Source organism: Myotis brandtii, unplaced genomic scaffold (assembly GCF_000412655.1).
Source record: "Myotis brandtii unplaced genomic scaffold, ASM41265v1 scaffold123, whole genome shotgun sequence".
Classification (NCBI taxonomy): Eukaryota; Metazoa; Chordata; class Mammalia; order Chiroptera; family Vespertilionidae; genus Myotis; species Myotis brandtii.
The window spans coordinates 9,855,484-9,881,462 of NW_005354291.1; the positions used below are offsets into that span (position 1 = coordinate 9,855,484).

Genomic DNA, 25,979 nt, shown 5'->3' on the forward strand with positions numbered 1-25,979 from the left:
ATCCGCCCTGCTCTGTGCATGACAGGGGGCAGCGCCCAACCCCCTGATTGGCCCTGCTCTGTGCGTGACAGGGGGTGGCGCTGCAACCTCCCCATCGACCCTGCCTTGAGTGTGACAGGGGGCGGTGCCCCAATCCCCCAATCGGCCCTACCCTGAGCGTGACTGAGGGTGGCATTGCAACCTCCCGATCCGCCCTGCTCTGTGCATGACGGGGCGGCGCCCCAACTCCCCAATCGGCCCTGCTCTGAGCCTGACCAGGGGCTGCACTTAGGGATTGGGCCTGCCCTCTGCCACCCGGGAGCAGGCCTAAGCCAGCAGGTCGTTATCTCCCGAGGGGTCCCAGACTGCGAGAGGGCACAGGCCGGGCTGGGGGACCCCCCTCCCCCCGCCCCCCGAGTGCACAAATTTTTGTGCACCGGGCCTCTAGTCCTATATAATAAAAGGCTAGTATGCAAATTGACCAAACTGTGGAATGACCGGACGCTATGATGTGCATTGACCACCAGGGTGCAGACGCTCAACCCAGGAGCTGCCCCCTGGTGGTCAGTGTGCTCCCACAGGAGGAGCACCGCTCAGCCAGAAGCTGGGCTCATGCCTGGCGTGAGGATGTCTAACTGATGACTTAGGCCAGCTCCCCATCAGTTGGACATCCCCAGAGGACTCCCAGACTGCAAGAGGGCACAGGCTGGGTTGAGGGAATCTCCCCACGCCCAGTGCATGATTTCGTGCACAAGGCCTCCAGTAATAATCATAAAACATTACAAAGCAGACACTTTAGTCCCCATTTTAAAGATAAAGAGGGCTCAGAGAAGTTAGATAAATTGTCCAAGGTCACAGAAGCTTGGTCTACCTAACTGCAAGGCCAAGTTCTTCTCTGTAAAGCTCTTTGCTATTCAAACTCCCACACAAAAGTATTCCAAGGAATAGTACTATATTTCTAATTGGCAGAATTAGTCTTTAAATTCAAGTTAGTCTAGCTTCTTTGTTCAATAGTAAAGCATTCATGTGATTACTGCAGAAATAATTTTGACCACCTTCTAAAATATGTGTTACTATCTTGACTGACTTTTCCCCCTACCACATTATCTTGCAGAATTCTGATGTAGAATGGGCGAATCAAAGGCTAAATCTCCCTCAAGATGCAGGTAAGTCAATAGAATACATGTTAACTCTTTGGTATTTTGACCTCACAAAATACAATATTACCTTTTTGGAATCCTTCAAAAATAAGCTCACAGGGACTTTTGTTCATAAATATTTCATTGCCAATGTAAAGAGGAAAAACAAACAAACCCAGAACTATTAACAACAGTAGCAACCTGGGCCAAATCATGTAACCTCGCTTGCCTCCATCTCCTCATCTATAACAATGGTATTCACCTCATGTAGTTATATTAAAAGAGTTAATCCATGGAAAGAATTTAGAACAGTGCCTGGCCTAGAGCAATGTTATTATTACCTAATATCTTTTAAGAGTTCTTGTATTAAACTCACTAGGTCTGTTTCATCAATAATAAAATGGAGATACCTACTTTATAGAGTTGTTTTGAAGATTAAATGAGTTAATAAATGTGTGCCCTTAGAATAGTGCCTGGCACACAGTAAGAGTTCAGTAAGTATGCTGGTTGTTTGATAATCTTATAACCTGTTGAGTGTTATTCCACAGCACAAATACCCCATAGGTTTTTTAAAATATCAACAATTGATATAATTTTAGATTATAATAACAAATAAGTAAAACTAAATACATTAGGATATACCTATCATACAATTCCAATATCTTTCCTATGACAATTATTAAAGTAGATCCTCTTTGTCATAAAGTTTGTACTTTTGAGGTTTTATCTCTTTAAATATGTCCTGTGAGCTGTTAGCTGCGTGGCTAAATTACATATCTAAATCTTAGTTTTGTTATCTGTAGAATAGAATAATAATCCTCATAGGCTTGTTATAAATATTAAAAGAGATTAAAGCCCAGCTGGTGTGGCTCAGTGGTTGAGCGTAGACCCATGAACCAAAAGGGCACATGCCTGGGTTGTGAACTCGATCCCCAGTAGGGGGCATGAATGCAGGAGACAGCCAATCAATATTTCTCTCTCATCAATGTTTCTATCTCTCTATCCCTCTCCCTTTCTCTCTCTCTAAAAATCAATAAAAACATTTTCAAAAAGAGGTTAAAGATGTAAAATATTTTCAAAAAAGAGGTTAAAGATATAAAATATTTATCAGAGTACCTGGCATATAATAAATAAGTCATCTGAGAATGGTAGTTATTATGCATAGAAAGACGCATTTGCTAATTTCACAAACATTTTTATTTTGTTGTTTTCATTTTAGTAACAGCAACAGAGAAACTAAACTTGCCATATGGGAGGCCCAAGGTTCTGCAGAAGAACAAGGAGCACTGTCTCCTTTATCACAGGGAATATGTCAGTGGATTTGGAAAAGCTACCCGAATGCCCATGTGGAGCTCATATACAATCCCCAAACCAGTGAGTTCCTGTGTCCCTTTATCCACACAAGCTGGGAAAAATATGTAGTTCTCTAATATCTTAAGACTTAAATTTTGATTTTTGGTAGAGATCCCAAAGGGATTTCACTGGCCTGTGTTTTGTAAGAAAATGCTCCAGGTATTGTTTAAAGGTATTTATAGGTACTGTGTGGGTGCAAAAGAGGAACACATTGTGCTTTGACTGGAAAAATTGTTTACAATTTCCAATTGGTAAGGCAGGTAGAAAAGATTTCAAAGAGAAGCAACAGGAAGTACAGAGGCACACTATTCATTTCATGTCTTCTAAGTACAGGGTGGGGAAAAAGTAGGTTTATATTTGTTTGTATGGAAAATAATGCAATAATTAACAAATAATAATACAAGAATAAACTGTGTTTTGCATCCTCACAACTATAAACCTACTTTTCCCCACCCTGTATATGGTAGGTGTACCTAGAAGGGATGGTAACTAGATTATAAAAGCCTTTGTATTTATTTGATTATTTAACAGATAATCTGCTATCTGCTGTGTACTACAAGTAACACAGTGTGAATAAGAGGTGATTCTTCCCTGAAGGATCCCGCACTCTAGTACGTCATACTAGAGTTACATGTACAGGTGTTCTCTCTCTCAGATCTCTCCAGACAGGTTGAGAATCCAGTTGCTTAAACCCTCTTCCTTCTTCACTATTTGGAAAACTAATTTTCAATAAATGACAGGGACATTTTACTACCACAAGAAATAAAATACTAGATCTCTACCTCACACCATATACAAAATTAAATTGCTGGTAGATTTATAGACCTAAATGTGAACAGCAAATCTATATTTTCTTTTGTGCATATCTAGAAAAACCCACCCAAACCACAGAAAAATGAAGTTTCTTTGTCCCCCACAAGGGCAACATCACTTTCTTAATATGCACAATGTTCAGTTGCTTGTGATTTTCTTCAGCACACTGTGAAAAGTACTGGCATATACTGGCATATAATAAATAAGTCATCTGAGAATGGTAGTTATTATGCATAGAAAGACGCATTTGCTAATTTGACTATATTAATGTGTTACAAAAAGACAAAGTTATGAAGGGGACAATATATTTACACTGCATATAAGAAACAAGATGAGGATCCAGAATAATAACTAGGCTCTAGAATAGCTAATAAATTTCTACCAATAAACAAGAGAATGATAAGTATCTTAGTTAATAAATGAGCAAAGGATATGAGACAAGAAAGTAAACCTCATTAGCATTCAGAAATGTAAATTAAAGCAAAAGTCAAAGTCTGTCAAAAATCAGTTGAAACAATCCTTCAGAGCAGGGATAGTTTTATTTAATACTAGAGGCTCAGTGCACGAAATTTATGCACAGGTAGGGTCCCTAGGCTTAGCTGGCGATCAGGGCCAATCTGTGGGGCGACCAGCGGGGCAATTGGGCGGGCCCCCTGTTGGCACCTGCCTTGGCCGGCCTGGTGCCGCTTGCCGGCCAGCACCACCCCTTGCCGCCGCTGTTGGTCACCTCCCTCGGCAGGGCAACTGGTGGGGTGATCGGGGGGCTCCCGCTGGCACCTGCCTTGGCTGGCCTGGGCCCTGCAGGCTGGGGGCAGCTTTTGCATTGAGCATCTGCCCCCTCATGGTCAGTGCGTGTCATAGCAACCGGTCGTTCCACCGGTTGTTCCGCTGTTCAGTCGATTTGCGTATTAGGCTTTTATTATATAGGATATCCCCAACACATTGGAGTTGACCCAGTAAATGCTTAAGGAATAAATGCATTGGATGAATTGATCCCAACCAGTATTTTCAAAGACTTAAAGACAAAGCAGTGCTTTTAACCAGAAGGGTAAGGAAATAACCAGGAAACTGTTTTTATAGAAAAAAGTATTTTAATCCAAGGATTCAGATGACAAACCTCAACCTATTACTATTCTTGCTAAGGGTACAGATGTTCTACTTCTTTTATGGAAGGGAAGTGATTGGTTGTATCTGATTTATTTACTCTTGTTACAATTCAAGATTTTTGGAGAAAATAAGCATGACTTTCCACTACTAATTAGAGCTTTGTGTGTTCTGAACACCAATTGTGCTGCTGACAATGGCTTAATTGTGGTCAGTGGTAGAAGAGCACTAATGTTGATTCCCAATGTGGGCAAATATTTTACAGTTACCTGAGTCCATGTGTGTGGTTAATGGTGAAGGGGTTTAGGACAGGCCTTCCTGAGATAGACCACGCTGGCATGTGAATTATTTTGATGTGAAGGCAAGAGGGACCCTGCAAGCTCATGAGAAACTTTCAACTCTCCCTTAAAGAACTTAAATTAGGGGCCTTGTCCATATTAAGAGTTATTACCAGAACTTTTTATGACCTACCTATAGAGCAGGGCAAACTTCTAATTACTGAACAGCCGCTCTTAACATCCTGTGAATGACCTTCCTCTCTGGAGCCCCAAGGTGCCTTACCTCATCCTTAGCTCAGAATGCCATATATAACCTCATTTTCCCTTTCTGGCTCTGAGCCTCTCATATACGAGGGGTTCCCATACAGATGCAATTAAATTTGGTTATTTTCTCTTGTGAATCTGTCTCATGTAGAGTTAATTACTAGACCAGCTGAAAGAACCTAGAGAGGTGAAGGAAAGTTTCTTTGTCCCCCACAAGGGCAGCATCACTTTCTTAATATGTACAATGTTCAGTTGCTTGTGATTTTCTTCAGCATACTGTGAAACATACTAAGAAATAACAATATGAAGTTATTTATTCCTTAAAATAGTATCTATTTGTTTCTGTTTTTGAGAGGAGCAGTATATTCAAGGGCAGTCTTAATATTCAGTTCTCTATTTTGAAAAGTCCAGGTATCAGGGATTATGTGGAATGTTCATGTTTTTAATACGTTCCCCTGCTGTCTTGCATTCCTAAATTTCTATGAGTTTTGGCGGAAACCAAGGGTGGAAAGGTTTTAAGTGGACTCAGACTGGGAGTTTAGTACAATTCTCTTTTGTTACTGTTTTAAAAGTAGCTTCTTTGTTACCAAAAGTTCCTGTCCTTTCACTGATCCCACAGAACTGCTTGTGTATTTCTCCCTACATGTGACAGGATGGAATTCTAGCAATTTTCTGCTTTCTAATTCAGAAATTACTCTGTTAGTATGTTGTGGCTCAAGAAAATTACATACAAGGATGTTTTGAGATTCACCTAAAAATGTTGTAAATCAGCTCTGTGTTTGAAAAATCAGACTTTAAATAAGCACTTTTTGGAGCATGGGCCCACTTGGCTTGTGCCATTAAGTTTTATGGAGCTTTCGTTTTTCTGTGGTTTGGGTGGGTTTTTCTAATTGTTGTTGTTATCTCCAAAGAGTTCTGGGGGGAATAGTTGTGATTTGAAATCATAGTTCTCAAATGCTTCAAAGCCATTAAGATTGGTCAGACTGTATGTGGGTGGGTCTTGCTTCTGGGCCAACTTGGAAGATGTGAACTGTTTTTTTCTGTTGCTAGGTGAAAATTTGAAAATAAGAGCAAGGATTATGATTATTATTTAGAATCTATATTTTACAATTTTTTTAAACTTTCCTTTTTTGATTGAATTTATTAAGTTTATATTGGTTAATAACATATGTTTCAGGGGTACAATTCTATAATACATCATCTGTATATTGTATTGTGTGTTCACCATCCCAAGTTAAGTTTTCTTCCATCACCATTTTATCCTCCTCTTCTTCCCCATGACTATACTTGATAAATTTAATATGAAATCAAAGGGCTTTTTCAGAGAAGAAAATCTGGAAGACTGAAAAATCTCTCTCTTTCTCTCTCTTTATCTATAAATGTATATATCTCCCATATCACTGAAGTTTTTTTAAAGCCTTTTTTGTTTCTAAAGCTTGTTAGTTGCAATATTATAAGTTATAACCCAATTATGTTTATGTAATGTCTCTTTAAAAATGAGGGACATTATTGTGCATTGTAAATGTTTTTATTTTTAACCATAAGAAATACTGTCCCTGTAAAAAAAAAGTCACATTACATGACCAGAAATATAATTAAAAATGTATATAGTTTTATTATCCTACCATAAGGCATGATCATAACTACCTAATCTTCAATTACTTTTAGCTTTTACATTCAGTCTATAGGTAAAGAGAGTCTATACCTTCAATAGAAATATTTTTATTCTCTGTTCAAGTTTTATTTGATTCCCATGCCAGATTAGAAATGAAAGCATCTGGATTTCTTGTATATACTTATCAGCTTCTCTTAAAGAATTTTGAGAGAGGTCAGATTTTACCCGAGTATTAAGTTCTATTTATTGTTTTCTTGACTTTCTATACCCTGGCTTAAAAAACTTTAAGGAATTCTGAGAAGATGGCAAAATTGGAGCTGTTTATGTGAGTGTGTGTGTGTGTTGGGGGGTGGGGTGGGGGGAGTTGGGGGGTAGCCCAAGACTCAGAATTGAAGTGACCTTACCTCCTCTCCATCCTTCTAGAGGGCTGCCTGTTACCTAAGCTTACCTTTGCAAAGGAGGCCACATCCTGTCTTTCTTAGTCTTGATGCACTTATTATATTTAGGAGTTCAAGTCTGGTATGTAAGATTTTCAGTTAGCACAGAACATGTAACCCTTTTGCAGTACTTTCTGGCCAATATCATCCTAGTCCATTTCCCCCAATCCAAAATCTATGCCACTTTGAGAAAATAGTAAACATTTTGAGCCCAACTTTCACAGTTGCAGTCTCATGGAAAATTATAATCAACTTCCTTCCTTAACATTTTCATAATTTTAACTGTTGAAGACAGCCATTTCATTTTCTTCACATTATGGAAAATGCATCAATGGATGCATTTCTGTATTGTGCATTTCTTCAAATAAAACTTAAGCATACGAGGTGTTAGAGTAAAACGATAAAGATGTGTGGTAGGAAACATCAACTCACAATGTTCTGGAGTCTGTGGGGCTAACTCAGTCAGCGATCAATAGTCCTGGTTCTCCCATTTCACAACATCTTTGTGTCTCCATTTATGCCAACCAGAGAAACTTAGCCATTCAGAACTGTTTGCTGTGATGGATTTTTTTTTGAAAGAATATAAACAAATGTTTTTAGCTTTTTGGTGTCTGCCACCAGGAGAGTGAAATGAATGGTGAGAGTTAATCCACTGCCTCTAACACAAATATCTTCATATTTCTTGGTTTACTTCTTGTTTTGGTGGATTATTTTACTCAGCAGCTTCCTGAGAAAAGAAGAGAAGATACATTGTTGAGACTTTGTGTGTCTCAAAAGGTTCTTATTCTATCTATATGCTTAATTTATGGTTTAGCTTTAGAATTTTAGAAATAACTCCTTTTTCAAAATTACTAGGACAGTGGACTTTCTGGACTGATCTAATGTTTTCACATGTTCCCTACTTTTTTCTATTTCTCATCTTTAATTCAACTTTTTGAGAGACATTAGCAACTTAATCTTATAGATTTTATGGAATATTTTATTTCTGCTGTCATAGTTCTAAATCCCAAGAGCTCTTTCTGTGATCTCTATCCTTTTCTATTGCTTTCTGCTTCTTCTATGTGGAAGCTATAAATACTCTCACCTCTCTGAGGAGCTAGCCACCCCCACAAAATGTCTGGTGGTCCCTGGCTATCAGCTCATATTTTAACTAGTGGCCCAGTGCACAAAATTCATGCACATTAAAAGGGGATTAATTAGAGGAAATATTTTAATATTGCTATTTGCCCTTTCTCTATAATAGAAGTGTCAGAGATGAAAGAAAATTAGTAAAATGTATTTGAAAATCTTCCTCTTGTCAGAGTCTGGGGCACGCCACAGGACCCAGAGTCAAGTCCCTGCCTACCAATGTGGGTGAGATCCAGACCCGGCCGGCCCCATCTTTGTCAAGCCCCACTGGGTGGGGGGGGGGCGTAGCCTCAGGTCCCCCATCAAGCTCTGCCATGTGGAGGGCGCAGCCTCAGGTCCCCTTGACCTGGCACTGGGGCGGGGGGAGCGGCCTGAGGTCCCCTGTCAAGCCCCACCGGGCGGGGGGCGCAGCCCCAGGTTCCTGCCTAGCCCAGTGCCACACAGCCTCAGGTCCCTGCTGATTGTTCGTTAAGGCTCGTTACAGGAACTCAGCCTCTGCTGTGGGCCCAGCCTTCTTGTGTCACAGAAACCCCGCCTCCACTGTGGGTGCTGCCATCTTTGTGATGGCATGACAGTCAATTTGCATATCCCCTCTTTATTAGGTAGGATGGTGAGGCACTAAGCTGCATAGCTGGGCTTGCCAGCTGATAGGATTTGCTATAGGTTGATCTGGATAAAAATCAGACTATGTGTCAAGAACTCCCAATTGTCAGTATCTAATCTGCCTTTTAGGATGGTGTGTTTTCCAAAAAGGGATACTTTTAAAACTATATTTTTTTTTATTGATTTCAGGAAGGGAGAGAGATGGAGAGAGGTAGAGAGATAGAAACATCAATGATGAGAAAGAATCATTGATTGACTGCCTTCTGCATGCCCCCTACTTGGGGGAGGGGAGATCAAGCCCACAACCCAGGCATATGCCCTTGGCCAGAATTGAACCTGGGACCCTTTAGTCCACAGGCTGACTCTCTAGCCACTGAGTCAAACCAGGTAGGGCCAAAAAGGGACACTTTTAATCTGACCCATGGTGTAGGATTGGCAGGCTACATAGGGACAGTGAGACTGGGGGGAATCTTATCATTTAGTATATAGATTTTTATTTAATTCCATTGCTTTTAGGATGGTGCACCTGCTCTCTGGGGTGTCCTTTAGTCTGATTACTCCTTTGGTTCAGCCTCTCCTGTGAGTGAAGATTCTGTTTAGTCTGTTCTACGGACTTTCAACCTATCCTCTTCTTTACATCCCTATACACATCCCTTGTCTTAAAGAGACATCAAGTTCTACCTTGGGGTTCTGTAGTAGGAATCTACTTCTTTGTGCTTTCCTCAACCATAGACGCTTATTTGTAGGTGTTTACTGGTCTAAGTCAGGTTACAATTGTAAACAAATATATTTATCTGAAAGTTTCTTGTCATCCGTTACACACCTTTACCATTACTGTCCTTTTAATAGGATTTCAGAAGGGAGCAAAGAAAAGTGTATTCAATCAAATTGAGAAGTCTACTCACTCCACTATGGTGGTTTTTAAAAAAATATGTTTTCATTGATTTTAGAGAGAGAAAGGGAAGAAGGGGGAGAGAGAAACATTGATCTACTGCCTCCTGGATGCCCCCTACTGAGAATGGGCATGTACCCGCAACCTGGGCATGTACCCTGACCGGGAATCGAACCCATGACATGGGATGATGCTCAATGAACTAAACCTCAGTGGCCAGGGCCACTCTAGTGTTTTCCAACTGCACCATGTTAGGAGGTCCATTCTTTGTTTGACTTTCCCCAGACTTATCTTCATGTGCTACCTATCCTGTATCTCCTCATGGTATTTTCTGTCTATGATTATAGCACACAGTGTATGTTGCCTTTTCCTTTGTGAATTGATCTATGTGTTTTTTTCCCTCAGCTTTATTGTGATATAATTGACTTATAACATTGTGTAAGCTTAAGGTATTCATTACGAATGTTTGACAAAATGATTACTGAATTTTAGACTCCAGAGCTAATTTTTGCTTTTAGTGCAAAGCAGTAAATAGAAGAAGGATATTGTAATTTAAAATTATTTATATAAATTATAAAATTTGTTAAGAAATATATACATTGTAGGCAATTGAGGGCATATAAGTCAAAATCTCTGGGAAAAAAATAAATGAATAGCAAAGTGTTTACTTACTCATGATTATATGCTAATCAAAATATAAGGATAACTTCATACTATATTACCTTAAATATTGGTGTTAGCACATTTATTGGATGCTTACTAGTGGAATACATTATGGTATTAGAGTTACAAAGAAAATTATTTAAAACATTTTTATATTTCATGATGAACAAAGCATAACTAAAATTTATTGAAATCCCCAAATAAGTAAGTTTAGACCACTTACAGCTTCTGTGAATTAATCTTAGGTTCATAGACGTTCTTGCCCAATGGAAGAATAATATCCTTAGTTCAATATGTATTTTCTTAAAGTTTATATTTTATTTTCAATTTTTATTTGCAAGTACAACATATATCACCCCCCTAAAGTTAGATCCTGAAAAGGATTTTGTTTTTTAGCAGCAGCTCCCATCATTCCTCTGCTCTCAATTCAGGTTTTACACCACAAGTGTTCCTTTCCAAGGTGTATTTGATTTGCCCTCCTGGTGTCCCTGGCCAGAAGGGAACCACAGAAGAAAACATTGCTGAAGACATCCATTTTCATTGCTTGCGTAGACCTGATTCACTAAGAAAATAGGAAAAAGGTTAAATGAAAAACATTCTAGGGAAGTTACAAACCATATAAGGTGATGGGTGAGCCACAACTGTGGGCGTAATTTTTTTTTTTTCTTTTCTCTCTTTCAACAGGGAGACACATCACCTCTTCCTCCCACTGTCCCAGACTGTCTGCGGGCTGATGTCAGGGTTGCTCCTTCTGAGAGCCAAAAATGTTCCTTCTATTTACCACACAAGAATATCACCCACGGCTTCCTCTATCCTCCGGGTTAGTATAACTCTTTTTTAGAGCAGCAGCTTAGAAAGCCCTCATCAGCTGGATGTGGGCTTGTGCCTTAAACATATACTCGCCAGCGAAACTATCTGCTTGGGCTGAAGCAGCTGCCCAGGAGGCTTCCAGTGGTTGTGGACTGGCCCGAAGCAGGGCAACAGCTATAATAAAGACTAATAAATTTTGCAGCGGGAACCACACATGAGCTCTAATCTGGCCCAGATGTTTAGAAAGTTCGGCAGGTTTAAGTTTAATTTTAAAACTGAAGATTCTTTGGAGAGGGAAACAAGCGTCTGAAAAAACATTTTTTCTGGCTGCTGCCCAAGCTAAGGACTGTATCGAGGATGCAGCTGTGCCCCTGAAAAGAAATCCGGCTGGAATTCAGGCCTCTCACTCACTCACGCTGTATAGCCAACAATTTCAAACTGTGGATTAAGCAGCAGAATGAACTTGAAGTTTTGTTTGTTTGTTTGTTTGTTTGTTTTAGAAAGCATCTCTTTTGGGAACATGCAAAAACCAGTGTGATTTTTCTAAAACTCACCTCTCTTCCCTGCTCAGCAGGAAATGTTATTTTAATTAATTCACCTATGAGATTTTCAACCATTTCAGCTTCTGGGAATGGGTTTACTCCTGCTATTTGGCTTCACTTTTCTTTTTTGTTGTTGTTGTTAATCCTCACCCCCTCACCCGAGGATATTTTTTTTATTTTTAGAGGGAGTGAAAAGGAGAGGGAGAGACAGAGAGAGAAACATTGAGGTGAGTTTATTTTTAGAGGGAGTGAAAAGGAGAGAGAGAGACAGAGAGAGAAACATTGAGGTGAGAGAGACACATGGATTGGTTGCCTACCGCACACACCCTGACCAGGGCGAGGGATTGAGCCTGCAACCTAGGTGTGTGTCCTTGACTGGAATCGAACCCAGAACCCTTCAGTCCGCAGGCCAATGTTCTGTCCACTGAGCCAAACCGGCTAAGGCTGGCTTCATTTTTCTGGAAGCCATGACCAAAGAGATCAATGTAGAGATCTATAATTTTAAGATTTTGAAATTCATAGTTGGAGGGAAAAGGGTTAATGACAGCAAGTAACATTACAATGTAAACTTCTCACACAGAATTAGGATAAGTAAATTGATATATCTTATTAAAATATCTAGAGACAATTAGAGCTACTAAATTTATGCAAACCCTAGGATAAACCTTAAAAGACGTGAGCAATTTATTAATAAATGTTTTTAAATTGGCATATAAAATTGTATCTGTTAAGCCATGGGATGTTGGTTGGTACCTATATATTTGCTTCAACAAGGGAATGAAATTGTAACTACACAGTTTGTCTTAAAAATATTAAGGATAAAGTGAAACTTTCTTCTAACTCTTCACTATAAATTCTGTTAAAAATGCCACAATAAGCTAATTCTTGTGGGGTTTTTTTCTTTCCTCTCTGAAAATGGGGGTAATGCTATATCGCCCTCCCAACTTTCAGGGCTTAGTTTAAAAGTAGAAGAGTCTTATAGGGGATCTGAGGACCGTGAACAGCACGTGAAGTCAACCAACAACTTACATTTTCCTTGTTCTTTGGTACCCACCCACTGGCCTTTCATTTCAGTTTTACTTCAGACACCCAAAGGTAGTTTAAATATAAAAAGTATTGTAATACACATGTATGTATAGGCTTGCATTTTCTTTAGCCCTCGCAGTACTTCCATGGATAGATGCCACGAGACAAATGAAACAGAGGCACATAGCACTTATCTGAGTGGTTCAGCTGGCAGGCAGGGAGGGGGGCTCCAGAGCACACACCCAGCGTGCACCATGCTGGCGTCCTCAGCACGAGTCCATGAGTCCTCAGAGCCAACCATTTGGAGTGTCATCGGCAGTCCTCACTGAGTTAAAACTCACTTTTAAAGAAAAGTTTATTTGGGAAGAGTGCTTTAGCATTATTGTTTTGTGCACATTCAATAACTACGCATTCGTATTGGCATTATACTAGTTTCCTAGAGCTTCGGTAAGAGACTTGGTGGCCTTGAAACAACCGAAATGCCTTCTCTCACAGTTCTGGAGGCCAGAGGTCCAAAGTCACGGTGTCAGCAGGGCCATGTGCCCTCTGAAGGAGAGAATAGAGAGAGAGGAGAATTCTTTACCTCTTCCAGCTTCCAGGGGCTTCAGGTGTTGCTTGGCTTATAGTTGCATCCCTCTGATCGCTACCTCGGCTTCCCATGGCCTTCTCCCTGAGTCTCCCCTCTTCTCAACCTTTCCCTCTTTATAGGATTTGAGTCACTCAATTTAGAGCCCACTCTAAATCCAGGATAACTTCATCTTAAGACCCTTAACTTGATTGCATCTACAAAGATTCTATTTTCCTACCTATCAGATTCACAAATACAGGAAGGTTAGTATCAAGTGCCTAAAACTGCATGTATTAGTGATGGCCCCTATCGGAGAGTACTTAGTATTTTTGTTAGTACTGCTAATTTACATTAGTATGTAATAGCAATTTGCCTATTATGTAGTATGTCATATTTTCTCTTGTAGCTAGATTTAATACAATTCATTTGTTTTGCAGCATACAATAGAACATCTGATAGTCAATATGATGCCTTAATTACAAGTAATTTGGTCCCTATGTATGAAGCATTCCAAAGTAAGTATATGTTTAGATTATTAACTTAAAAATACTGACGTGACTCTTTAACATTACAAACTAAACACATCTTTTATTGAAATTTGTTCCTGATACTGAGTCATCTCATTTTAATGTTTTAAATATAGGAACAAGAGACTCTCTGACATAATTTCTTTTTAACTTACTTCACCTTTAGGTGACTTGTTAAAATTTTGATAAAATTTTTAAAAATATATTTTTTATTCATTTCAAAGAGGGAGGAGATAGAAACATCAATGGTGAGAGAGAATCATTGATTGGCTGCCTCCTGCACGCCCCGCACTGGGGATCCAGCCTGCACCCCCGGCATGTGCCCTTGATTAGAATCGAACCTGGGCCCCTTCAGTCCGCAGGCCAATGCTCTATCCACTGAGCCAAACCAGCTAGGGCAGAATTTTGATAATTTTTTTTATCCTAACTTAACTGTGAAGAACTATTCACAAGACAACATTTTACTGACACTCACCATAAGTAAATAAAAGGTATTTATCCTTAGAATCATAAGGCAGTATGTGTATTCCGACCTTTTTTTTTTTTAATATTCACTGTCTCCAAAGCAACTCAGCCCTGAGGAGTAATTTGGAGACATATTTTATAGTAATTCAAGACTGCGCTACATTCACAACAAAAGGCTTTTTATCAATGTGGCTATTTATATATTTATTCATTTTAATATACTTTCATTGGTTTCAGAGAGGAAAGGAGAGGTAGAGATATAGAAAAATCAATGATGAGAGAGAATCATTGATCAGCTGCTGCCTCCTGCATGCCCCCTACTGGGGACCGAGTCTTCAACCCAGGCATATGCCCTGACCCAGAGACAAACCGTGACCTCAACCACTGAGCTGCACCAGCCAGGTGTGGCTGTTTATTTTTGTTGCATGGATTATTTTGCAGAATTACCCAATTAGCACTGATAATTATTGAAGCAGAACTTGATGCTATTTAAAGTACAAGTCTATAATAGAAAATATTTGCATGTTCAATAGAGGTAGATATTTTTAACACCTTATTTTTTTTTTATTTTTAGAAATATGGGATTACTTCCACAGTGTTCTTCTTCTAGAACATGCCAAGGAAAGAAATGGAGTAAATGTTGTTAGTGGACCAGTATTTGATTATAATTATGATGGTCATTTTGATGATCCAAGTGAAATTACAGAGTAAGTAATTTGAAACCAAATGGACTTTTTGATTTAGCAACTGAGCATCATGAAGGGAAACCTCAATATTTTAAATAAAAGCTTAGTATTCTAAATATTACATAGTATATTTACATTAAAACATCATTGTTGACTGTTTTTAACTAGTCTATCTAAATACTTAGCAAAAATTTTATATGGCAAAATTTAAACTAATGGGCAAAGAAATAATGAAAACTAAACACATCTTTTATTGAAATTTGTTCCTGATACTGAGTCATCTCATTTTAATGTTTTAAATATAGGAACAAGAGGCTCTCTGACATAATTTCTTTTTAACTTACTTCACCTTTAGGTGACTTGTTAAAATTTTGATAATTTTTTTAAAAATATATTTTTATTGATTTCAAAGAGGAAGGGAGAGGGAGAGAGAGATAGAAACATCAATGGTGAGAGAGAATCATTGATTGGCTGCCTCCTGCACGCCCCGCACTGGGGATCCAGCCTGCAACCCCGGCATGTGCCCTTGATTAGAATCGAACCTGGGACCCTTCAGTCCGCAGGCCAATGCTCTATCCACTGAGCCAAACCAGCTAGGGCAGAATTTTGATAATTTTTTTTATCCTAACTTAACTGTGAAGAACTATTCACAAGACAACATTTTACTGACACTCACCATAAGTAAATAAAAGGTATTTATCCTTAGAATCATAAGGCAGTATGTGTATTCCGACCTTTTTTTTTTTTAATATTCACTGTCTCCAAAGCAACTCAGCCCTGAGGAGAAATTTGGAGACATATTTTATAGTAATTCAAGACTACACTACATTCACAACAAAAGGCTTTTTACCAATGTGGCTATTTATGTATTTATTCATTTTAATATACTTTCATTGGTTTCAGAGAGGAAGGGAGAGGTAGAGATATAGAAACATCAATGATGAGAGAGAATCATTGATCAGCTGCTGCCTCCTGCATGCCCCCTACTGGGGACCAAGTCTGCAACCCAGGCATACGCCCTGACTCAGACGAACCGTGACCTCAACCACTGAGCTGCACCAGCCAAGTGTGGCTGTTTATTTTTGTTGCATGGATTATTTTGCAGAATTACCCAATTAGCACTGATAATTATTGAAGCAGAACTTGATGCTATTTAAAGTACAAGTCTATAATAGAAAATATTTGCATGTTCAATAGAGGTAGATATTTTTAACACCTTATTTTTTTATTTTTAGAAATATGGGATTACTTCCACAGTGTTCTTCTTCTAGAACATGCCAAGGAAAGAAATGGAGTAAATGTTGTTAGTGGACCAGTATTTGATTATAATTATGATGGTCATTTTGATGATCCAAGTGAAATTACAGAGTAAGTAATTTGAAACCAAGTGGACTTTTTGATTTAGCAATTGAGCATCATGAAGGGAAGTCTCAATATTTTAAATAAAAGCTCAGTATTCTAAATATTACATAGTATATTTACATAAAAACGTCATTGTTGACTGTTTTTAACTAGACTATCTAAATATTTAGCAAAAATTTTATATGGCAAAAATTTAAACTAATGGGCAAAGAAATAATGAAGTCTAGGAAAAGTTTAGCAAAATTTATATTTGGAAAAATTCTAAACTAATGGGCAAAGGAGTAAGTGTAATTTTGTAAAGGTTGAGATGGGAAAGACACTGTACTGCTAATAAATATAGAACCAGTCCAGCAATAAAAAAGAAAAAAGCAAGTAGTGACAATTCATAATATTGTCCAATAGTAGATGACTCATAAAAGTATCTTCCAGGAGAGGGTGTAAGCTTCATGTTGAAAGCTAGTCCTACTTCACTACATTTTTGTACTAAACCTGGTCATAATAGGTTGCTAAGAATTACCTTTGAATGCAGCGCAGAGGAATAGAGAGATTTAAAAGTTTCATCCATTATTTCTCTTTATTATCAAAATGTATAAAAGGCCAAACTAAACAATTGTATTGTCTAAGCCTAGATCATGTAAGTAAAGCAATGATTTCTACCTGTACCTTCTGATAAAGTAACATATATGACTACTCAGTATGTGGCCCCTTGGTGTTTTGTTTGCCTTGTCCTTATTTCAGTGTTTATCCATTGTATATTACACTATTTCATAATTCTGCAGACAGTTGGATAGCACTTCGCTACCCGCTAGGTGTTTTCTAAGCACTCACATATATTTCATTTAGTCCACAAAACATCCTTTGTTAGATTCCATTAGCCCCAATTTACAGATGAGGAAACTGAAGCACAGAAAAATTAAATAAATTGCCTACGTTCCACAACTGGTAAGTGGTAAAGCCAGAATACAAAGCCAGGGTAGTGCTGAGTCCATGCAGAAATTCTAAGTCACAATCATATGTTACTACTTACACCAACTCATATTGCTTTTAGAGGACTCATACTAGCTTAACTTTATTTTGCACTTAAAACTTTCAAAAGCACTTTCATGGTTGTTATCTGAAAATGAAGGAATGTCATATAAGTTGTATGGATTTATCCCCATGTCTACACTGTGAAGTTGAGGAAACTCAGTAAGGCATGGAATGCTAGAGGATTAGAACACATCCAGACATCCAGTGGGAGTGCATAGCTAGAGTAGGAGTCTATTCCCGGCTTCTTTCTCAGCCTCTGCTTTTAGACAATGTCACTATGAAGTACAAAGTCAACAAAACTAGGAAACACAGGAGGCATGATATCATGCTCTACTTTTCTTTGTAGTTTAATGTTTCCCCATAAAGGCAAAATAACCAAGCTTGGACTTCAATAGATGTCTGTTCTGCTCATTGCCACGCAAAAATACATGGTATGCTTTTGTACTTTCTAGTCATTTACTTTCTTTTTACTTTGGCATTTCTTTAAAATATACATCAAGGCATTTATAATCTTTAGAAGTAAATGTATGACATCAAATCTTTTCAATTATGTTTTTAGATATGTCAACAGCAGTGTTCCCATCCCAACACACTACTTTGTGGTGCTAACTAGTTATAAAAATAAGAGCTACGCCCCGACACCTGCCCTGGGTGGCTGGACGTCCTATCCTTTGTCATCCCTCACCGACCTACTAACGTGGAGAGCTGCCTGGTGAGTATGCAGCGGGAGAGTCCCTGGGACCTAAGGAAAGGATCAGTCAGAGCTCATCTGGGCTCTCATAAAAGTGGCTCTGACTACAATATATTCTGTTAGGTGTTTCTGGGTGGAGGTGTATGAAAAATATCTAACTTAAAAACTTTTCCTTAGACTATTGGTCTTTATGTAATTAATTACAATTTGAACATGTATGTGCCTACATGAACATGTGTTTATATATGCATATTTTATGTACTTCCACTTTATTCACACTCACTAATAAGGGAAGGGGTGGTGTCTTATTAATATTTTGATTCTGAACACAAACTTGAAGGTTCTGTCCCAAAGTTGGCACTAGATTAATATTTCTTGAATGAATGTGTAAATATAAAAACTTCATTAACTTGAAACATGAGATCTGAAATTAAATATACATATATAAAAATATAAATATACAAAATAACTTAGTTCAAGTAACATTCCTTTTCAAATATCATGTATTAGTCCACCGTAAAATCTTTCTGGATCAAGGCAAATTATGTATAAATTAGAGGCCCGGTGCACGAATTTGTGCATGGGCGGGGTCCCTCTGGGTGGTCTGTAGGGATCGGGCCAAAACCCACAATCCAATGCTGCCTGCAGCTCCTACCTGCCGCTGCCTGCCACGGGCTTGTGCCCAGTCAATCTCAATCGGCCTGCAGCTGCACTTGCCAGCCATGAGCCCTGCATCTGGTGCCCTCCTAAGGGGAATGGCCTGCGGGATCGGGCTAAAACTGGCTCTCCTACATCCCCCTAGGGGTCCCGGATTGCGAGAGGGTGCAGGCCAGACTGAGGGACCCCACCAGTGCATGATTGGGATGGGAGGGACAGGGGGAGGACTCCAGGGCGTGTCCAGCCCATCTTGCTCAGTCCCGATTGGCCAGACCCCAGCAGCAAGCTAACCTACCGGTGGGAGCAGGTGGGAGCATCTGCCCCCTGGTGCATAGTGATTGGTTGACCGTCTGCACCCTGGTGGTCAGTGCACATCATAGAGAGCGCAGCCTAATCATATTTTTAGCATATTATGCTTTGATTGGCTGTTCAGTTGTTCGGTCTATTTGCATATTACCCTTTTATTATATAGGATCTCTTTAGAATGTCAAAGTAATTTTCCTTTTTTCTAGACCCCTCAAAGCACAGACACTGCTCTGGGGAGACCACAAATCTCCTCATTGTTACTGAGTTAATTGACTGTTAACTATCCTACACCCACCTAAGTAAAATCAGTACGTGTATCATTTTACTTTTTATCCAATCCCAGAGGTTTCCCCACTTTGCTTTCTCCTGCCTCCCTAATCTATCACCAATTGATTTCACTTACATCTCCTCTTTTTATTATAATGTATAAAACAGGGTGCAAAACTGCCATTTTCAGGAGCATTATCTCAATCCATTGAGATTCTGCTTCCCAACAACTATTGACAGTTTGGCTCAAAAAAACTCACAAAAAAATTCTTCACAGGTTTGAATGTTACTTATGTTAACAACTTGATCTCTGCACAGAACAACTTGCTTCCTAATTCTGAGCTGTCTGTACAAGTGTAAATGACCAATTAAAGCTATTCCTTAGTCCAGAGCTTCTCAAAGCAGACTCACCAAAGTTCCTCCAAAGAATTAAGAAAAGTCAATACTTATAGGAGAATTTAGACACCCAGTAAAAAGTTTTTCGGGAATCTTTCCTCTTAAAAGAAAATTAATGCTGATTTTGTTTCTACACCACAATGAGCGTGCTTTTATGTAAAATTGCTTTAAAATTACTCATCGCTCAATTGCTTAGCCTTTTTGTTATCTTTCAGAAAAACGGATTCTCCAGAAAGATGCATTCTCGCAATTATTTTAGAAATGGGAAAAGTGAGGTTTAGAGGTTATTACCCCACAAAACTCACATGCCATTCATCCTCACAAACTTGGAACTACACACTGTCTCACACAGGTTGTAACTACAACCCCCTCACACCCTCTTACACCTTTCGTCACCCACCCGCGAGTCCTCCCTTTTCCTCTAGTACCCCCACCTCTCCAGATAAGCTTTGAACACTACATGTCACAGTGGCAATTCTTCCCCCTCAGCCTCCCCAGTCCCGTCGCAGACACCGCGAATGCTCCCTTACAGCCTCCCAGCCCGATATTGAGCTCAGAAACTCAGGTCCCACAGCCAGATTCGCGTTTGGCGGAACCAAAAGCAAACTCACCAGCAAACAAAGACTGCGATGGCGAGCCGGAAAGTCTGCGCCTGCGCTTTCCTTGGGCTCCCACAGGTCTCCTGGGCTCCGCCAAGCAGGGGCTCACGATCGGATGGAAAACAGTTGACTTTTCTGACTGTGGACTACATTTCCCAGAAGGTTCAGAGGCTGGAGACTCGGAACTCAACACTGCGTTAACTGTGTTAACCTCTGGGAGAGGCGGTCGTGTGCCTGGTAAGCTCGGTTCTAGCACGCCTGGCTGTCCCCAAGTCGGAGCCAAAAGTCAGCAGAAGTAAAATTGTATATAGGTAAAAACCCTGTATAATCAAATCGCTGCAAAAGTACAGTACATATGCAAACTGTACCAGTAATAAGTCCAAATCAGCCAATACTTCCTCTGGCATTAGAACAGGTGATTGTGCTATAAGCACACAATGAAATAGTTGGCTTGCTTTAAGGAGCATGTTGTATGAAAAGTATGCACTTTTAAACATTCTAACCACTTAATCTGGGGAGGTGTTCCCACTATCAGAGGTTTAAGGGAACAGACACCAGAAGTAGAAATGATAGATTACAATTCCACTTCACACTTGATCTAGGCAACTAGATTCATATTGCTTTATTTTCTTTCTTCCCTCATCCCTACCATCTTTTCTGCCCTCCTTATCCCTTTTCTTTTCCCCTCAATTGTGTATTATTAAATTCCTCTCAAATAAATGAAAATGTTGCCACAAGTCCAAGTGACTATGATTATTGTAAGTTATTCAGCAGATATTGAACAATATAAGTATAGTCCTTAGAAGGAATATCAGCATTGTAGAGATAGATTTGGTATTAAACAATGGGAGTTAAATAAAATCAAATTGAGGGAAATATCTATACTTCCAGAATGGAAAAAATCTAGATCGGTTGAGGAAATCTCTACCTCAAATATAAAAGAAACAAACAAACACAAACAAGTAAGTCATCAAACAAGTAGTTAGAGTTATGGAAATAAAAGGAGGAATTTTCAGAAGTTTGATGTGATCATCTATAATTGAAAGATCTAAAAAAATATATATACTCAGTTAGGTCTTCTTTGACAAAGCAGTTTTGTTAGTGTGTTAGAAGTAATAACCAGACTATAAATGGTTAAGGAGAGAGTATAAGAGAGTGGTTAGGGGAGAAAAATACTGAAACTAATATTGCCTCAAAAAACTAACAAACAAATTGTATTTGGAGGATATAAAATACTTCTATTTATGTAACAGTTCTAACACACATATAATCAAATATATATAAACTAGAGGCCCGGTGCACGAAATTCATGCATGGTTATGATCCCTAGGCCTGGCCTGCGATCAAGGCCATCTTCCCCAGCTGCTGGCAGCTGGCCCCGCCCCCCACGGCCACTCCTCCCCCCCCCAGTTCCCTGTTTACCATCAGGCTATCGGAGCCTGCCAGCTGGGGGGATGGACCGAGAGCTTGGCCATTCCCACCTGCTCGCCGGCCCCATCCCCCGCTGCCAGTTGCCCTCTGTGTGTGGGGTGACTGGCAGGGTGGGGGCCTTGACCTGGCGCTGCCCACATCCGCTGCCACCCACCCTCGGTTCCCCATTCCCTGTGGGGCTATTGGGGCCTGTGGGCTGGGGGCAGCTCCTGCGTTGAGTGTCTGCCCCCCCACCCCGGTGGTCAGTGTGCATCATAGCGACCAGTAGTTCTGCTGTTCGGTTGATTTGCCAGTACATATGCAAACAGTACCAGTATTAAGTCCAAATCAGCCAATACTTCCTCTGGCAGTGCCTATAGCTGGGTCTCTTCAGATTGGTTGGTGTATAATCAAAAGTACGCATTTAAATACAGTTCACAAAATCTGTGTACATTCAAGGCTGCTTTCTGTTGGGATGTATTGGTGCAACTAGAGCAGTGCCTATAGCTGGGTCTCTTCAGATTGGTTGGTGCTATTGAACTCTCTGGTAGCAAAGAGCTTGAGTATCACCCCTGCAAGGTAAAGCTTTGTGTTATATTTTAAGACCATTTAATTGCAATTTTAAAAGAGGGCAGACTGTCAGATGTTCAGTAAACATTTAGTTGGATGGGTACCAAATGAGCCAGGAGAGAGAAGAGTAATGTAAACTCAGTGGGAGAAAACTTTATGAAAAAAGTAATCACCCTAGCTGGTTAGGCTCAGGGGATAGAGCATCAGCCCGCAGATTGAAGAGTCCCGGTTTGATTCTGGCCAAGGTCATGTACCTTGGTTGCAGGTTCCCCAGCCCTGGTGGGGTGCATGCAGAAGGCAACCAATTGATGTATCTCTCTCAAATGATGTTTCTTTCTGTTTCTCCCTCTCCATGTTACTCTCTCTAAAAGTCAAATATCTTTGGGTGAGGATTAACAAACAAAAAAAGAAAAAAAATAGTAATAAAAAATATTAAATGCTACTGAAATGTGAAGTAGTAAAGGCAGGAAAAAAAAAAGAATGAATTAGAATCCCATTGGAAATAGGAACTTTAATTGGTATACCGCATATTTATTTTAAAAAATTAACATATTATGAATCTCACATAGAGAAATGCTTTAATGGTTAGGAACAAAAAGTAATTTCCTCTTATACTCCCTCTCGCTCAAATAATAGCTGCCTATTTTGAGCATGCATATTTAAAAAACAAGTATGCCACTGTGCTAAAGTCAAGTGAGAGTTATTAAGACACACTCATCTAATTACACAAAATTTAAGGCTTTCTAACTTGAAAAATTTTAACTGAAAATTACCAATATGATATGAATATTAGAAAATGAATAAATAAAGAATTTGGGATTTCATAGAAATCCGATACTCTAAATTACTGAACTTACTTTTGCATAGTAAAAGACCCATTAAAAGTCAAATAGCCAGGAAATAACTGAAAAGATACCAACCTGCAATAGTGCAGGGATAAAACCCTATTTCACACCATAGTTTGGGGAGGATGATGGGAAACAGAGGTAGCACCTACTGCCAATGGAAGTGCAAATTGGTATGAACACTTTGTGCTAGGCTTATATGTGGTAAAGTTAAAGTTTCATGGACTCTTGACCCAGAAATTTTATTTATATATGCTAGAAACTCATGTTCTTGAACTCAGGAGGCATGTGCCAAGTCACTTATTACAGCATTATTATTGGGCATTTATAATGCCCAAAATACTATTAATATGGCAATAAGAAATAAACTGTGCTTTTACAAAACACAGCTGAAAACTGATGATTTAACTAGATATAGATATATTATTATGAATAGATTATAAACAATGTTGAATGAAAAAGTAATTATCAAATACCACTTATATCACTTATGTAAATTTGAAAACCCATAAATCAGTAGTATATATTGTATATTGATATGCACCTACTGGCTTCACAATGACTCACAAAATAATAAGTTCAGAGTAGACTTAAGTTCATCTGTAATATTAACTTCATTGGGGACTTAACTGTCTGTAATATTTCATTTTTTAAAATGTACATCCGAAGTGGATATAAAATGGCTAAGTTTGATGACTTTGTGGTGGTCTGTATTTGCTGTAATATACTTTGTACTGTTGATCTTTTTAGTTTAATATACAAAAAAATTTAGCTGTATCAAATTAAGATTTAAGGCAATAACAACCACAGGAACAAATATCAAATTATGTTGTACACTTGAAACTAATAGAATATTGTATGTCAATTACACCAACATTTTTAAAAACCAAAACAAAAATCACAGGAAAAAGCACAACTTCTAAGTAATGAGAGATCTTTCTATTAATTAAAAAATATGCCCCATGAAAAATGGTCTTTTGTTTCTCCTTTTTAGGAACATAAACCAGAAGCTGTTTGGATTGAAGAAAGGTTGAAAGCTCATGTTGTCCGGGTCCGAGATGTGGAACTTCTTACTGGGCTAGATTTCTATCAAGGAAAAGCACAGCCTGTCTCTGAAATCTTGCAGCTAAAGACGTATTTACCCACATTTGAAACCATTGTTTAACTAAATATATAAAACAATGTTGACAATATGTAAATGATTTTTTCTGTTGAGGAATCATAAAATAAAGTTTTCTATTTTTCCCTAATTCCTCTGTAAGCCATATTTTATTATTTTCGTTGTTCTCTTTTTTCTTATACTTCTTTTGGAAAATGTGTTACTTTATTTTTTAAAATATATTTTTATTGGGGGTGTCAATCAGGGGAAAAGGAGACATATGTAATACTTCAATCAATAATATATATATATTGATTTCAGAGAGGAAAGGGGCGAGAGAGAGAGAGAGAGAGAGAGAGAAACATCAATGATGAGAGAGAACCATTGATTGGCTGCTTCCTACATGCCCCCAACTAGGGATCTAGCCCACAACCAGGCATGTGCCCTGATCAGGAATCAAATTGTGACCTCCCTGTTCATAGGTTGACATGACACTCAGCCACTGAGCAACATGGGCCGGGCCATTGGTATTAAAAAAAAAACAGAGAGAGAGAAAGATTTTCTTTACTTGTAGGATTTAGTTTTAAAATTTATGCAGTGAAAAATATGCAATACAGACAGTCTGAAAGACAGGACACAAACTGGAAACTATTTCAGCTATATAGTAAAATGTGGAGATAGATAAAATCCCTCTAAACAATGTTCCGCTGCCCGACTGAGGCCTGACACTAGATAAAATCACCCAGAATGTAGGCCCCAGTGTGGGGAGACAAGTGGAGGACATTCATAAACCTGAACTGAGTCTAACTGGGTGTCCTCATTGCTTCTGAGTTTCTCTAAAAGTGACTAAATCATTTTCTAAATCACTTTTAGATTGTTACTCAACCAAGAAATATAAATTTCAGTCAGAAAAATTAAAATTACATTTTTCACAGATATTGTGATATTCTATGTTCCTTTTGTATACTCACTAACCCCCTAAAAAGAAATATTTATGTGTGAAATTATTCTGAAAGAAGGACACCGATTCCAACAGGTCATGGAATTACAGATTTGTAACTGCTACTTTTTAACTTTTAGTATGTAGCCTATTTTTATAATGAGCTTGTTTTATTTTTTAAATTTGAAAGTGTTAACAATAAAGTTAGTCGCATTTAAAAAATATTTATTTAGAAACAATTTCAAAGATACAGGAAGTTTGCAAGAATAGTATAAAGGACTCTTGTATAACATTCACCCAGCTTCATTAATTATTAACACTCTCGTTATGTATCTTTATGTATATCTTTATTTTTCCCCTAAAGTTTCCTAGAATACATTGTAGTCTTAATGCCTATTTACCCCCTGCCCCCTCCCCAGTACATCAGTGTGTATTTCCTAAGATCAAGGACATAATTCACAAAACCACAGTCAGGAAGTTCAATCTTGATACTATACTATTATTTAATATATAGCTCTAATTCAAAATTTTCTCATATTTTCATTAATGTCCTTTACAATTTTCATTCTGGAATCCAAAACAGAATCATTCATAGCATTAAGTATTTTTTCTCTTTGATCTTTTATAATGCACTACAATTTCTTAGCTTTTAACAAATACATTGACATTTTTGAAGAGGGCAGGGGATTTATCTGTAGACTGCCCTTTGATCTGGGTCTGTTTGACATTTCCTCATGATTTGATCTCTGTGTGGTATTTTTAGCAGGAGCACTACCTCAGTGATAAAGTGTCCTCTGGAAGCACTAGATGTTCATTAATTTTTTTTAATCCTCACCCAAGGGCATTATTTGTTCCCGTTTTGTTTTTTTTACTTCAAAATAAGATATGTGCAGTGTGCATAGGAATTTGTTCATAG

At 38.6% G+C, this 25,979-nt stretch overlaps 1 protein-coding gene across 1 annotated transcript in view; it reads left to right on the forward strand.

The window, feature by feature from the left end:
- ENPP3 (ectonucleotide pyrophosphatase/phosphodiesterase 3) overlaps nt 1-24,235 on the forward strand; it is a 91,456-nt gene extending 67,221 nt beyond the window's left edge. Inside the window, 8 exon segments of the mRNA XM_014533829.1 lie at nt 1,094-1,145; nt 2,338-2,492; nt 10,953-11,088; nt 13,652-13,729; nt 14,781-14,913; nt 17,843-17,913; nt 17,916-17,995; nt 24,019-24,235. Coding sequence (XP_014389315.1) covers nt 1,094-1,145; nt 2,338-2,492; nt 10,953-11,088; nt 13,652-13,729; nt 14,781-14,913; nt 17,843-17,913; nt 17,916-17,995; nt 24,019-24,189 — 876 coding nt within the window. The 3' untranslated portion in view covers nt 24,190-24,235.
- The last annotated feature ends 1,744 nt before the right edge of the window (nt 24,236-25,979 follow it).